We start from the raw sequence: 15,977 nt of genomic DNA on the forward strand, positions 1-15,977 counted from the left end.
TGCATCAGTTTTCAGATTTTATTAACTTAGTTGTAAATCATTTAGTGTACAGATATAAAACAAAGGATAAAAGTGTAGGAATATGTTTGCAGCAGAATTGTGGAAGAGGAAAATAGAAGAAAACTAGATTTCTACTTTGACCTTAAACATACTTCTGGAGATAAAAATGTTAATGTTAAAAATTTGTCACTGAAGCTGAACTATATCTTCACCTAGATCCCAGATGATTTTATCTTGTGACAAAATACAACTGGGTGCACAATCCATTTGACATTAATGTTAAAGATCTGGCTGATGACATTTTAAACATATCTGGCCTGTAGGTTTCGCAAACCCAAACTGAGACAGTTTTAGAAAGCAAACAAAATAATTCAGTACATTTTAGAACAAAATAAAAAGCATTTTAAAAATACACCTGGGGAATAAAGTTCTACCAAAATAAGACAATATTTATAGCTCAAGGTTGAACTGTTGGGTCTTTGGTTGTTTCTGAGCATGGTTGTTTTCTTGCAGATGTTTCATTACAAACTAGTTAACAACAATGCTAGTAGGGAGTGGGATTTTATATACTCAGTTTATATACTAGTAGTTTGGCCTATCAGTGTTAGTGGGAGTGATCTTGGTGATTCCTTTATTGAGCTATTGTTAACTGTTTGTTTTTCTGAATTGGTAGATGGGAGTTTTGTTTCCTTTATTGGTCTAATGTTAATGTTAAAAGATGTTAATCTTTGCTCATCTTGATGTTGATCGCTCATGAGGAGGTGCTTTGTTCTTTTTGTTTATTTTTTTACTTTTTGATCTCTTTTGAATGGCATGCAGATGTCATTTATCTTTATGTGCCTGTTGATGACTAATTTTTCTTAAGATTTAGCCATAGTTTCAACTGGCAAACTGAGTATTCTACCAAGTCAAGTACAAAAACATAGAATTCTTGGAAGCCTGGCACTCAAGTTGGCCATCAACAGACATCTAGAGTCTCTTGTCTTAGTTAGTTAATTTAATATTTATTCTCTGCAGCTAACAACACAATACTTCATAATATTGTTATTTAAAAGTATATTTTCATCTGGGAAATTAAAATCAAGCTGCTTTCTGTGAAAGTTATTGTAGCTTTTTGTCATATGCCTGAACTTAATCTGGATGCATGTAACACTAGCCCAGTTTTTCAAGTAAAATTCCTTATCTGCAGCTCAGGTGATAGTTGGTATGTGCTCAATATTCAAAAAACCAAAATCCTTACATTGACAATAATTTATGCTGTATTTTAAAAACATTTTCCATTTTTTCCAAACATTCAGCATTCTCCAAAATAGGATTGTTGTTGTACATAAAAATCATCCTTAACAATTATGAAAAATCCTTCTTGTAACCTTCTAACTCTTACCCACAGAGTTAAGTTGCAGTTCCATGGTCTGAGCATTCTTCAAAGTAGTCAGAACAAGGCTGTTAAGTTTATCTGTGAAATGAATAGACAACTGCTCTGCAGCACTGGGGACAGTATACAGTTTGCCATAAAGATAACACACAGCAGCTTTTATCCTCTCATTGGGGTACATCAAGCCTGCAGCCAGATGCTCAATCAGGTTACATGTTAAAGAAAATAGAAAAGTAAGTGTAATGAGAAAACAGTAGTATTGTTAGAAAAGTTCAGAAAAAAATAATCATTGAAACCAAGTTCTGAAAAGTCACATGATTTCACATATTGTGCAAGTCTCTAATCTCAAGAAAGAACACTGGTTCTCTTTCAACAATTATTTGGCGGATAAAAGATCTTCAAGATGAGAACCTGTTGCTTTCAACAAGGTATCTTAGAAAATATACTAATAATACAGATAGTGTGAAATACAGCTGAATCTATTGGCAGACAATGAATCTTCTTGGGAAATATTGGTCCAAAAGAAACTGAGCCTCTACAGTTTCTCCATTGATGCAGTCTTAACTTTAGAATCAGATCAAGCTACAATAATACTAAGGCAAAGTTCCGATCACAACTGCAAATAACCAAATGTTAGTATTTAATCTAGCCTCCTATTTATATCATATCACAGTTCCTCAATTTAGGACAGCCTTATCTTTAGCTCAGTTTAATATGCTTCCCACAGCTGGAAGGGAAATATAGGAAAATCCCATATGAAACCCAATTCTGCCCTTTCGTATGGATATGAGAAAAACCACAGCCAATGTTTTCATTTATTCCACTTCTAAGGAGACATTCACCACCAGCTGATTACCAAGTTATCAAGAGCAAGTTATCTTGCTAATAGTTTCTCAGAGGTTGAAATTTTGTTTTAATTCTCTTTTTTACTGCTAAAATTATTCTGTGGGATATCAAGAAAAAATATTTTTATTATTCATTGAGTTCATAATATAATCATTGTATAGTTGAAATTCACCTGTAATACTTACTATGTTCCATCACTAAAGTATTAGCAAACAATGGAATAACATCTGCCAACTTTCCAAGAAGAATAAATACAGGCAAACTGTTTCTTGTTGTGGCTATCTTGCATAACTATTTGAGTTGAGGGAAGCAAATCAGATAATTTAGAAGACTAGCTACAGTACGGAAATCATTGCAATTTGCTTCTTTCTCTGTAATCAACTATTTTCCTTTGTTGCCATTCTTCTAAAGGGCTACTTGACACACACAATCATCCTCATAGCAATTCTTTTGATCAGAATATAAAGACATATTGTGTCAACAAGTGTTCCACAGATACATTCCCACAATCCTAAGTAAGCTTTTAAACTCATTTAACCCTAAACTAGGGTCTCCAAATTTGACAACTTTAAGATTTGTGGACTTCAAGCTAGCTGGACAATTCTGGGAGTTGAAGTCCACAAGTGTTAAAGTTGCCAAGTTTGGAGACCACTGCCCTAGATCATCCCTCTTAAGACAAATTGAGGAAAGTTCTGCTTGCAAATGACAAAAAAGTTGCAAATTTGTGGTCACATGATCCTGGGATGCAGCAGGTTCCAGAAGGCACAAACTCCTAAGTGGTGTCAGGACAGCTACATAAATGACATTTATATGTATTTCCATTCATAAATAAATGCAGCAACAGGAATAGTTCTGGAGGCCCTTAGGGTAGCACATTTTATGTGAACTGCAAATTTGCTTCCCAGTCCAATTCAAGGTGTTGGTCATTACCTTTAAAGCTCTGTATGGCATGGGTCCAGAATATCTGAGGAACTGTCTTGCCCCAATGAAATTGGCCTACCCCATTTATTCTGGCAGAAGGGGCCTACTGCGGACCCCATTAGCCAAGGAACTTTGTGCCACAACCCCCACTCTTTGGAACATCTTGCTGCGAGAGGAGAGATCCAGCCCCACTCTTCTCGTCTTCAGGAAGAGCTTCAAAACCTGGCTATGTTGGTTGGTGTGGGGCCCTGAAGGAGAAACTGTAGGTGGAGGTGGTTGATGCAGTGCAGTGACAGAGAAGACATCACCAATTCCCTGCCTCAAATCTGTGATTTTTTCATTCTTAATCTTTTGTAATTTTAATCTGTTTTTATATTTATAATTGTTTTTAATATATGTATGTTTTATTGCATTATAAGCCACCCAGATTCGCTCGAACCATGAAAAGGGTGCATATAAATTCAATCAATAAATGAACAAGTTAATATCACAATGCTATTGATTTATCTTCAGTGTCATTCATCATCCATTCATCCAGCCTTCATAGAAATCAATATTTTTATAACCTAGAAAAATCACCATTTTTCAATTTACTTGTTACCGAAAAGCACATTACTCCAAAATAGAAGATACAAACCTCTTTCTGACATTCATCCAATAGATAATGCAGATACCTCTCCAATTTCAGCTCTACTACCAACTGTACTAATACTGTTCACAGCAAGAAAAAAATACTGTTTATTCACTGTTTTTGACACATATATCACAATCAATTTTGCTAAATTTTACATTGAACATTTAATTTTTATTGTAGTTTTTCCAGAAAATATATATAGAGCATGACTTTCAGAATTCTTAACTGCCTTACCAGCAATGTCTGAGAGGGATAATTTTTTTTGGATATAATGCATCTCTGTAATCTGTTTTTGTGTTTCTGTTCTTCCCTCACATCTGTGTGCATTTGTGCCCTAGGAAGAACAGAGCATCTGCATACATTCCAATCTGTGTTACATGACCAGAGATAAGAATAGGGGCTTATACACGAATTTATTAGCCACTGCCCAACTGCGTCTCCCACAGGGATGCAGTATAGGATTTTTTCTGGCAAGTTTTTCTCCATAGCCCACAGCATTATGTTGCTCATTTTTAACTCTTTTTTTTTTTTTTTGCTGGTTTCTCCTTGCATATTAGATTTGGTTCAGTTCTATTCAATTTTCTAGAGACCTCAAAAGAAATATGGCAAGCTCACAACTGACCTCCTTGATGTATAAATGTAATAATCACATTTCAGAAGATAAAGATTTTGGTTTTATGTATCCTTTTACATATCATTCAGGAAAAGCTAGCAGTGTTTTAGGCTATGTATGTGTTACAAAAAACAAGACTGGGCTATTTTCAGACATCCAAGTATTACCCATAAAAGTATTAGACAGGGGGGTTGTATTCTAGCCCCAATGCTTTTTAAGCTCTATATCAACAATATTCCAGGATTCTTGTATGCTCCAGACACTCACATGCCAAAGATCCTTGATAAATGTATTAATATTCTTTTATAAACTGACAGTATGATTCTAATAGTGCATTCTCAAATAGTCCTGAGAAGTTTGTTGGGAAGCTAAATACCTATAGTACTAGATACTATAAATTACAAATTATTCTACAAATGAGGAATTTCAAAATAAGATACTTTCATAAAGCATGATTAAAATTTTAGGATTATAGTTTATTGAGAATACTCCTTAGAAATGTCTTTATATAATTTAAACTGAATGTTGTGTTGAAAAACAAAATGTAATCCAAATCTAAACCTCAAAAGAAATTTACTGGCATTTGCATAGCACCTCCTGATACAACACTGAACATTGATTGCTCTTCCTACCATCACACAGACAATAAAGTAATTCAAGCTCCCCATTTTATATATACCTTCAATAAGTAAATCCAGGATACTGCTGTCTTCTACAATTTGTAAGATCCCTGTAGAAGTATATAGAGTGATAATCATCTTTTGGAAAAATAATGATCATGTTCTTAAACAAATACTTGGGCTGCAATCTTCACTGCACTTACTAATGAGGAAACATACATAGCATGATGCTATTGTTTTAGGGTAAGCAGCTTTATGCAGAATAAAGAAAAGGAGCAAGAAATAGTAAATCAATATATACACTACACACACACACACACACACACACACACACACAAAAGGGAAAGGTAGCTAAATCTAATTTGCATTGCATCAACCTAATTTACTATCTCTCTCCATACCTTTTAATCCATGAAAACCACTTCAGCTTCTGTCATAGCCATGCACTAATAAACATAGCCTTTTTTAAAAAAACTTGTCAACATCTCACTTTTTAGGAGATTTTAAATTGTAAATTGTTATTTACAATCATTTATTACTTCTTTCTGTTCTTTGGTACTTTAATTTTCAGATCCATTCTCGTCATTGCATCATGTAATTTATCTAATCTTTGCTGTTAGTAATTCACATTCTCAGTTACTATCATGTTATATTCATGTTGCTATATATTCTATCTCCATAAACACATTGAAAAACCACCATGCATGATTACTTCCATCTTATATCACTTTTATCTCATTTAGCAAGCAGTCTTAACATTCCATAAATCAAGACTATTCACTTTATGTTACACTTTCTCTGAATCAGCACATTTACAATTAGCTTTCTTTCCTACATTTATATATTTTTCAATAACCTGCTAAAGAACAAAGTCTTGCTGAATACCCTAATAATAATATTTAGAAAGGAATGAATGAAGAATAAAGGAAACTAGAGGCCTGTTAGCTTGGATGTTTTTGAATAGCAGAAGGTATGAGGATCCTTAGATCCAATTTACCATCTTTACAAGATGCTAAAATAAAGATTTGTCACATATGATTTAACACCAGATTCAGGAAACATCTTGCATTGTTTCTTATAGAACTGTAACCTACTAATTATAATATGTGGGAGAGGTGTCCTTTAAATCAAATATTAAACACACTTCATATGTTTAAAATATTTAATAACACCACAACAGAAGTAAATACATTGATTGTGGTTTACTAAAAGTAAATACATATACATGTAGCAGGATATATTTAGTTCATTCTAATGATTCTAATGATTTAACATAAATTTAAAATATTTTTATGTTCCTAAAAATTAGGCCTACATTATTAATAGCAATTAATTTTATATACTGCTTCACAATGATTTACAGCCCTCTCTAAGCAGTTTACAGTCAGCATATTGCCCCCAACGAGTCCTCATTTTACCAACATGGGAAGGGCTGAAGGCTGAGTCAACCTTGAGCTGGTGGAAATCGAACTCTGGCAACTGTAGAATTAGCTTACAATACTGCATTTTAACCACTGTGCCACCACAGCTCTTAATTAATACAATCTCCTCAAAGGCCACATCCTTATTCTTTTCCTTGTGGTATTTTTCATTGAAGAAAAAAAACCCTAATTATTTAATATCAAATTAGCTATTTAATATGTCTGTTTTGGCAAAAAACTCATCTTAGTCACTCTGATTCACAAAATAAATTGTGCTGAAAAAAATTAAAATATTCTTGCAGAAGAACATGTTGAATGTGTTTGATGTTCTCTTACCAAACAAAGTTGCTATAAAATAAGCACATATTCTTTCATTCTGAACGAGCAGGGGGATGACTTTTGTTGCATGTTGAGTCAGAACATCTCGGAGACAAGACACCACGTGCTTCTTGCGTATTAGCTAAATATTATCAAGGGAAAATTACAAAAATTGTTAAGAGGAAATATAAGTTTACCTTAATTCTCCTGTAAGCCTATATTCATACTTTTTGAGCCCAAAACTGTTAATTTCCTTTGAAAGGATCGAAGAAGTGAAAACTTCAGAATTTTCCCCCTATCTTCTGCCTTACTTATCCATTTTATATGCAACATATCCTTGCACATAACAATCAATTGTATAATCTAGTAATCTCAACTGAAAAGATTTTATATACTTTAGATGGCCATTTGATAAAGGATGTCCTAAACGTCTCTCACAAGGCCTAGGGCTAAAATGAAGGCAAAGTCATGGAGACATGGCAGAAAAAAGATATTGTCAAGTCAAATTTGTACCATGATAGTTTTAACTGGGGAAAGTCTCAATGAATGTCATAAAAAGCAAAAAATAAAGTTACATTTGAAAACAAATAGTCTTATCCTAAGGGTGTATCAGGAACCCATTTCCCTGAATACTAAATGTACGGTACATTAAACTCAAAAGAAATAAAGATTAAATCAAGAATTACAGTAGTACAGTTTGATAAACCAGTATATAAAAGAACATAACACAATTCCGTTCCTCATGTGATGAATGTGTGTGTGTGTGTGTATATTTGTGCCACTGAAAATAATGACTGACCATTTTCACATTTATGACTGTAGCAGCATCCCCATGATCACATGATCAAAATTCAGACACTTGGCAACTGGCTTATATTTATGACGATTAATGTCCTGAGGTCATATGATCTCCTTTTACAACCTTCTGTATTAATTGCTATAATAACATTACTATTTATAAACTGTTAGTTATTATTAACTGTTTATTAGTTATTAAACTTTGTTTACTATTTGTATTAAACACAGTAGCAGATTCAGGCAAGTTTATTAAGGAACAGAGCATACAAACCTAAAGCTGGCACATATAATGCAAAATATAACACATTTTCATATTTAATGCAAGAAGTAAATCCCAAGGAAAATAGTAGTACTTAAGTAAACATGATTAGGACTGTGCTGTAAAATGTATCTGGGTATATCTGAGAATAATTTGGCCTTTTTAATTTCTCATACAGAAAAGTATATTATCATTATCTGCTATTTTTCCCTGAGCTAGTTTTGTTGTTAGTTGTGAAGTCGTGTCCGACTCATCGTGACCCCATGGACAACGTTCCTCCAGGCTTTCCTGTCCTCTATAATCTTCTGGAGTCCATTTAGGCTCACGCCTACTGCTTCAGTGACTCCATCCAGCCACTTCATTCTCTGTCATCCCCTTCTTCTCTTGCCCTCAACCTTTCCCAGCGTTAGGCTCTTCTCCAGTGAGTCCTTCCTTCTCATTAGGTGGCCAAAGTACTTGAGTTTCAACTTCAGGATCTGGCCTTCTAAAGAGCAGTCAGGGTTGATCTCCTCTAGGACTGACTGGTTTGATTGCCTTGCAGTCTAAGGCACTCACAGGAGTCTTCTCCAGCACCGTAGTTCAAAGGCCTCAATTCTTTGGCGCTCAACCTTTCTTATGGTCCAACTTTCACAGCCATACATTGCAACTGGGAAGACCATAGCTTTGACTATACGGACTTTTGTTGGCAGGGTGATGTCTCTGCTTTTTAGTGTGCTGTCTAGGTTTGCCATGGCTTTCCTCCCCAGGAGCAAACGTCTTTTAATTTCTTGGCTGCAGTCCCCGTCTGCCGTGATCTTGGAGCTCAGGAAAATAAAATCTGTCACTACCTCCATTTCTTCCCCATCTATTTGCCAGTAATTGAGAGGGCCAGATGCCATGATCTTGGTTTTCTTAATGTTCAGTTTCAACCCAACGTTTGTACTCTCCTTCTTCACTCGCAACAAGAGGCTCTTTAGTTCCTCTTCACTTTCTGCCATTAGAGTGGTATCATCTGCATATCTTAGGTTGTTGATATTTCTCCCGGCAATCTTAATTCCAACTTTTGATTCATCTAGCCCTGCCTTTCTCATGATGTGCTCTGCATATAAATTAAACAGGCAGGGTGACAGTATGCAGCCTTGCCGGACTCCTTTCCCAATTTTGAACCAGTCAGTGGTTCCATGTCCAGTTCTCACTGTTGCTTCTTGGCCCGCATATAGATTTTTCAAGAGACAAATAAGATGGTCTGGTACTCCCATCTCTTTAAGAGCTTGCCACAGTTTGTTGTGATCCACACAATCAAATGCTTTAGCATAGTCAATGAAGCAGAAGTAGATGTTTTTTTGGAACTCCCTAGCTTTCTCCATGATCCAGCGTATGTTGGCAATTTGATCTCTAATTCCTCTGCCTCTTCGAAATCCTGCCTGTACTTCTGGCAGTTCACGATCCACATACTGCTGGAGTCTAGCTTGTAGGATTTTAAGCATAACTTTCCTAGCATGTGAAATGAGTGCAATGGTGCAATAGTTTGAACATTCTTTGGTACTGCCTTTCTTTGGAATTGGAATGTAAACTGATTTTTTCCAATCCTGTGGCCACTGTTGAGTTTTCCAAATTTGCTGGCAAATTGAGTGTAACACTTTTACTCCGTCTTTTAAGATTTTGAATAGCTCAGCTGGAATACTGTCACCTCCACTAGCTTTGTTGTTGCTCAGCTTTCCTAAGGCCCATTTCACTTCACATTCTAGGATGTCTGGCTCGAGGTCAGTGACCACCTCATCGTGGTTATCTGGGATGTTAAGCTCGTTCTTGTATAGTTCTTCTGTGTAATTTTGCCACCTCTTCTTAATCTCTTCTGCCTCTGTTAGGTCCCTGCCATTTTGGTCCATTATCATGCCTATTTTTGCATGAAACTTTCCCTTCATCTCTCCAATTTTCTTGAAAAGATCTCTAGTCCTCCTTATTCTATTGTTTTCTTCTATTTCTTTGCACTGTTCATTTAAGAAGGCATTATCTCTTCTACCTATTCTCTGGAATTCTGCATTCAATTGGATGTATCTTTCTTTTTCTCCCTTGCCTTTCGCTTCCCTCCTGTCCTCAGCTATTTGCAAAGCTTCCTCAGACAGCCATTTTGCTTTCTTGCATTTCTTTTTCTTTGGGATAGTTTTAGTTGCTACTTCTTGTACAATGTTGCGAACCTCTGTCCATAGTTCTTCAGGCACTCTATCTATCAGATCTAATTCCTTAAATCTATCTGTCACCTCTACTGTATATTCGTCAGGGATATGATTTAGTTCATACCTGAGTGGCCTAGTGCTTTTCCCTACTTTCTTCAGTTTAAGCCTAAATTTTGCACAAGCAGCTCATGGTCTGAGCCACAGTCAGCTCCTAGTCTTGTTTTTACTGACTGTATAGAGCTTCTCCATCTTTGGCTGCAGAGCACATAGTCAATCTGATTTCTGTGTTGACCATCTGGTGATGTCCATGTGTAGAGCCATCTCTTGGGTTGTTGAAAAAGAGTGTTTCCTATGACCATCATATTCTCTTGACAAAATTCTATCAGCCTGTGCCCTGCTTCATTTTGTACTCCAAGGCCAAACTTGCCTGTTATTCCGGTTATCTTTTGGCTTCCTACTTTAGCATTCCAATCTCCCATGATGATAAGGACATCATTTTTTGCTATTAGTTCTATAAGGTACTGTTGGGCTTCATAGAACCAGTCAATTTCATCCTCTTCAGCACCGGTGGTTGGGGCATAGACTGATTCAAACTGAGATCATTCTGTCATTTTGGGGATTGTATCGCAGTATTGCTTTTCCTACTCTTTTATTGACTATGAAGGCTACTCCATTTCTTCTGAGGGATTCTTGCCCACAGTAGTATACGTGATGGTCATCTGAATTAAATTCACCCATTCCTGTCCATTTTAGTTCGCTGATTCCTAAGATGTTGATATTCAATCTTGTCATCTCTTGTTTGACCACATCCAGCTTGCCTTGATTCATGGGTCTTACATTCCAGGTTCCTATGGAGAAAAAATCTTTACAGCATCGGACTTTCCTTTCACCACCAGATACATCCACAGCTGAGCGTCCTATCGGCTTTGGCCAGTAGCTTTATTCTTTCTGGCACTACTAGTACTAGTCCTCTGCTCTTCCCCAGTAACATATTGGACGCTTTCCGACCTGAGGGGCTCATCTTCAGCTTCATATCTTTTTTCCTTTTGGTATAAGGTTTCCTGCCTGAGCAGGGGGTTGGACTAGATGACCTCCAAGATCCCTTCCAACTTTATTATTATTATTATTATTATTATTATTATTATTATTATTATTATTATTATTATTATTATTATTATTATTATTGTCCATGGGGTTTTCATGGCAAAGATACTTCTCCAGTGGATCACGTTTTGTCAGAACTCTCTGCTATGGCCTGTCCATCTTGGGTGACCCTGCACGGCATAGCTCATAGCTTCATTGAATTAGGCAAGCCCCTTCGCCACGACAAGGCAGTAATCCATGAAGGGGCCCTGAGCTAGAACTCAGAAATAAACAACCCATAGAGGCAGAATGATTTCCATATGCCAGGACCTGCCAGGTTTATGTTACTATTACAATGTTTTCTCTCTCATCCCATTTAAAAAGCAACATTTTATAGCCCAGGGTTAGTAGAGTGAGCAAATAAATAGTTACAAATGCTGGTTTTATGTATGCATTTTCTTTTTACAGTTTATAATATTGCTATTCTAAAGACAATGTATTTGTTCCCTAACGGACTTCATAACTAAAAAACACACACATCCGACTAAAAAAAATGACCATACACACACACACCTCCGATTGCTTCCTTATGAAGCTGATTCTTTGAGCTTAGAACAGGAAGAATTGTGAACTAACGCGGGGCAATGAAGAGTGAGAACACGAAGAGGAAAATAGGGAATGTCGTTCAGTCTCAAAGCCAGCACGCTGGCGCACATACCGAGACCCCGTCCTCCTTCAGCGTCTCAATGGCGCAGGCCAAGCAGAGCGGCGAAGGCAAAAACTCCAGCAGCCAGTGAAGGTCGTGCCGCGAGTGGAATCGCTCGCAGACTAAAGGCTCTGGGGCGAAGCCTGCCATCTCGCCGCCTCACGCGCTCTTCCACGCACAGTGGCAACTGTAGACAAGATGGTATAAATTTGGCGGGATAGTTTAACGCAAGCGCGCTTCAAAATCACCATCAATTGCTATGGTGATTGCGATGACCGCGCCCGAAGGGCTCGCGCACAGGGGGAATCGTGCTTTCAGCACTAGCTCTTTATTAAGGTGGCTGTTTCTCCATTAGTAGATTAGCCTGATGTTTGATCTGGTTTGTGTTGATCTCTTAGATGTTAAGGGTCTTCCCCCTGTACGAAATGATACTATTATCCATCAATCCTTGAATACGTAAAAAAATGCAGCATGAATTATGAACTTTTTTGTCATATTGCGAATCCTTCTATTGCTTCTGTTTCAAGTCACAACAGTCATACCTGATTTCAAGATGAGTGATAATAAAGCCTAAATACACATTCAGGATGCTTTTGACCTGGGTTAGACTAGGCAGGGAAATTACTACTTTAATGACTTAAGCATGTCTCCCTAATGAGCTGAAGACAAGATGAAGGTAACACCATGGGGACCATAGCAGAAAAAAAATGGTAACAGAGCATATTTGTACTTCGGGTACAAAGACACAACAGGACTATAATTAAAAGCTTCATTTTAACCTAATATATAGGATTTCATTTAAGAAATATATGTTTCATGTTTTTATTGTTCAATATATGCATTAAATAAATACTAAAGGATTATAATATAGCATACTCTAAAGCATATTTACTCAGAAATGCATTGTGCATCACTTGTTTAACAAGCATCTCTAAATGCCTTGTGCTGCATTCTAATAACGAGTTATTTACATTTGTATAACTTGACTTATCCCCTTCATGGATTACTGCCTTGTCGTGGCGAAGGGGCTTGCGTAATTCAATGAAGCTATGAGCTATGCCGTGCAGGGCCACCCAAGACGGACAGGTCATAGCAGAGAGTTCTGACAAAACGTGATCCACTGGAGAAGGAAATGGCAACCCACTCCAGTATCTTTGCCATGAAAACCCTATGGACAGTACCAAAAGGCAAAACGATATGACGCTGGAAGATGAGCCCCTCAGGTCGGAAGGCGTCCAATATGCTACTGGGGAAGAGCAGAGGGCTAGTACTAGTAGCGCCAGAAAGAATGAAGCGACTGGGCCAAAGCCGAAAGGACGCTCAGCTGTGGATGTGTCTGGTGGTGAAAGGAAAGTCCGATGCTGTAAAGATTTTTTCTCCATAGGAACCTGGAATGTAAGATCCATGAATCAAGGAAAACTGGACGTGGTCAAACAAGAGATGACAAGACTGAACATTGACATCTTAGGTATCAGCGAACTAAAATGGACAGGAATGGGTGAATTTAATTCAGATGACCATCAGGTATACTACTGTGGGCAAGAATCCTTCAGAAGAAATGGAGTAGCCTTCATAGTCAATAAAAGAGTAGGAAAAGCAATACTGGGATACAATCCTCAAAATGACAGAATGATCTCAGTTCGAATCCAAGGGAAACCATTCAATATCACAGTAGTCCAAGTCTATGCCCCAACCACCAGTGCTGAAGAGGATGAAATTGACCAGTTCTATGAAGCACTACAGCACCTTATAGAACTAACACCAAAAAATGATGTTCTTATCATCATGGGGGATTGGAATGCTAAAGTAGGAAGCCAAAAGATAACTGGAATAACAGGCAAGTTTGGCCTTGGAGTGCAAAATGAAGCAGGGCACAGGCTGATAGAATTCTGTCAAGAGAATACGATGGTCATAGCAAACACTCTTTTCCAACAACCCAAGAGACGGCTCTACACATGGACATCACCAGATGGTCAACACAGAAATCAGATTGACTATATGCTCTGCAGCCAAAGATGGAGAAGCTCTATACAGTCAGTAAAAACAAGACCAGGAGCTGACTGTGGCTCAGACCATGAGCTTCTCCTTGCAAAGTTTAGGCTTAAACTGAAGAAAGTAGGGAAAAGCACTAGGCCAGTCAGGTATGAATTAAATCATATCCCTGTTGAATATACAGTAGAGGTGACAAATAGATTTAAGGAATTAGATCTGATAGACAGAGTGCCTGAAGAACTATGGACAGAGGTTCGTGACATTGTACAACAGGTAGCAACCAAAACCATCCCAAAGAAAAAGAAATGCAAGAAAGCAAAATGGCTGTCTGAGGAAGCTTTGCAAATAGCTGAGGAAAGGAGGGAAGCGAAAGGCAAGGGAGAAAAAGAAAGATACACCCAATTGAATGCAGAATTCCAGAGAATAGCTAGAAGAGATAAGAATGCCTTCTTAAATGAACAGTGCAAAGAAATAGAAGAAAACAATAGAATAGGGAGGACCAGAGATCTTTTCAAGAAAATTGGAGAAATGAAGGGAACGTTTAATGCAAAAATGGGCATGATAAAGGACCAAAATGGCAGGGACCTAACAGAGGCAGAAGAGATTAAGAAGAGGTGGCAAAATTACACAGAAGAACTATACAAGAATGAGCTTAACGTCCCTGATAATCACAATGAGGTGGTCACTGACCTCGAGCCAGACATCCTAGAATGTGAAGTGAAGTGGGCCTTAGAAAAGCTGAGCAACAACAAAGCTAGTGGAGGTGACAGTATTCCAGCTGAGCTATTCAAAATCTTAAAAGACAATGCAGTAAAAGTGCTACACTCAATTTGCCAGCAAATTTGGAAAACTCAACAGTGGCCACAGGATTGGAAAAGATCAGTTTACATTCCAATTCCTAAGAAAGGCAGTGCCAAAGAATGTTCAAACTATCGCACCATTGCACTCATTTCTCATGCTAGTAAAGTCATGCTTAAAATCCTACAAGCTAGACTTCAGCAGTATGTGGATCGAGAACTACCAGAAGTGCAGGCAGGATTTCGAAGAGGCAGAGGAACTAGAGATCAAATTGCCAACATACGCTGGATCATGGAGAAAGCTAGAGAGTTCCAGAAAAACATCTACTTCTGCTTCATTGACTATGCTAAAGCCTTTGATTGTGTGGATCATAACAAACTGTGGCAAGTTCTTAAAGAGATGGGAGTACCAGACCATCTTATTGGTCTCTTGAGAAACCTATATGCGGGTCAAGAAGCAACAGTGAGAACTGGACACGGAACCACTGATTGGTTCAAAATTGGGAAAGGAGTCCGGCAAGGCTGTATACTGTCGCCCTGCCTATTTAACTTATATGCAGAGCACATCATGAGAAAGGCAGGGCTAGATGAATCAAAAGTTGGAATTAAGATTGCCGGAAGAAATATCAACAACCTAAGATACGCAGATGATACCACTCTAATGGCAGAAAGTGAAGAAGAACTAAAGAGCCTCTTGTTGCAGGTGAAGAAGGAGAGTGCAAAACTTGGGTTGAAACTTAACATTAAGAAAACCAAGATCATGGCATCTGGCCCTCTCAATTCCTGGCAAATAGATGGGGAAGAAATGGAGGTAGTGACAGATTTTATTTTCCTGGGCTCCAAGATCACTGCAGATGGGGACTGTAGCCAAGAAATTAAAAGACGCTTGCTCCTGGGGAGGAAAGCCATGGCAAATCTAGACAGCACACTAAAAAGCAGAGACATCACCCTGTCAACAAAAGTGCGTATAGTCAAGGCTATGGTCTTTCCAGTTGCAATGTATGGTAGTGAAAGTTGGACCATAAGAAAGGCTGAGCGCCAAAGAATTGAGGCCTTTGAACTGTGGTGCTGGAGAAGACTCCTGCGAGTCCCTTGGACTGCAAGGCGATCAAACCGGTCAGTCCTAGAGGAGATCAATCCTGACTGCTCTTTAGAAGGCCAGATCCTGAAGCTAAAACTCAAGTACTTTGGCCACCTAATGAGAAGGAAGGACTCCCTGGAGAAGAGCCTAATGCTGGGGAAGATCGAGGGCAATAGAAGAAGGGGACGACAGAGAATGAGGTGGCTGGATGGAGTCACTGAAGCAGTAGGCGTGAACTTAAATGGACTCCAGAAGATGGTAGAGGACAGGAAGGCCTGGAGGAATGTTGTCCATAGGGTCGCGATGGGTCGGACACGACTTCGCAGCTAACAACAACAAACTTGACTTATTATTATC

The 15,977-nt window shown here is 38.0% G+C and overlaps 1 protein-coding gene across 1 annotated transcript in view; it reads right to left on the minus strand.

Moving 5' to 3' along the window:
* The window catches only part of MEI1 (meiotic double-stranded break formation protein 1), a gene marked incomplete at its 5' end in the record, with an annotated part of 37,981 nt that extends 26,081 nt beyond the window's left edge, over positions 1–11,900 (minus strand). The window contains 6 exons of the mRNA XM_083365364.1: positions 1,385–1,588; positions 2,407–2,512; positions 3,780–3,853; positions 5,069–5,119; positions 6,767–6,890; positions 11,763–11,900. Of these exons, the coding sequence (XP_083221490.1) occupies positions 1,385–1,588; positions 2,407–2,512; positions 3,780–3,853; positions 5,069–5,119; positions 6,767–6,890; positions 11,763–11,900 (697 nt within the window). The remainder of the gene's footprint in view (positions 1–1,384; positions 1,589–2,406; positions 2,513–3,779; positions 3,854–5,068; positions 5,120–6,766; positions 6,891–11,762) is intronic.
* Between the last annotated feature and the right edge of the window lie 4,077 nt (positions 11,901–15,977).

This window comes from Vipera ursinii, assembly GCF_947247035.1.
Source record: "Vipera ursinii genome assembly, chromosome: 6".
Taxonomy (NCBI): Eukaryota; Metazoa; Chordata; class Lepidosauria; order Squamata; family Viperidae; genus Vipera; species Vipera ursinii.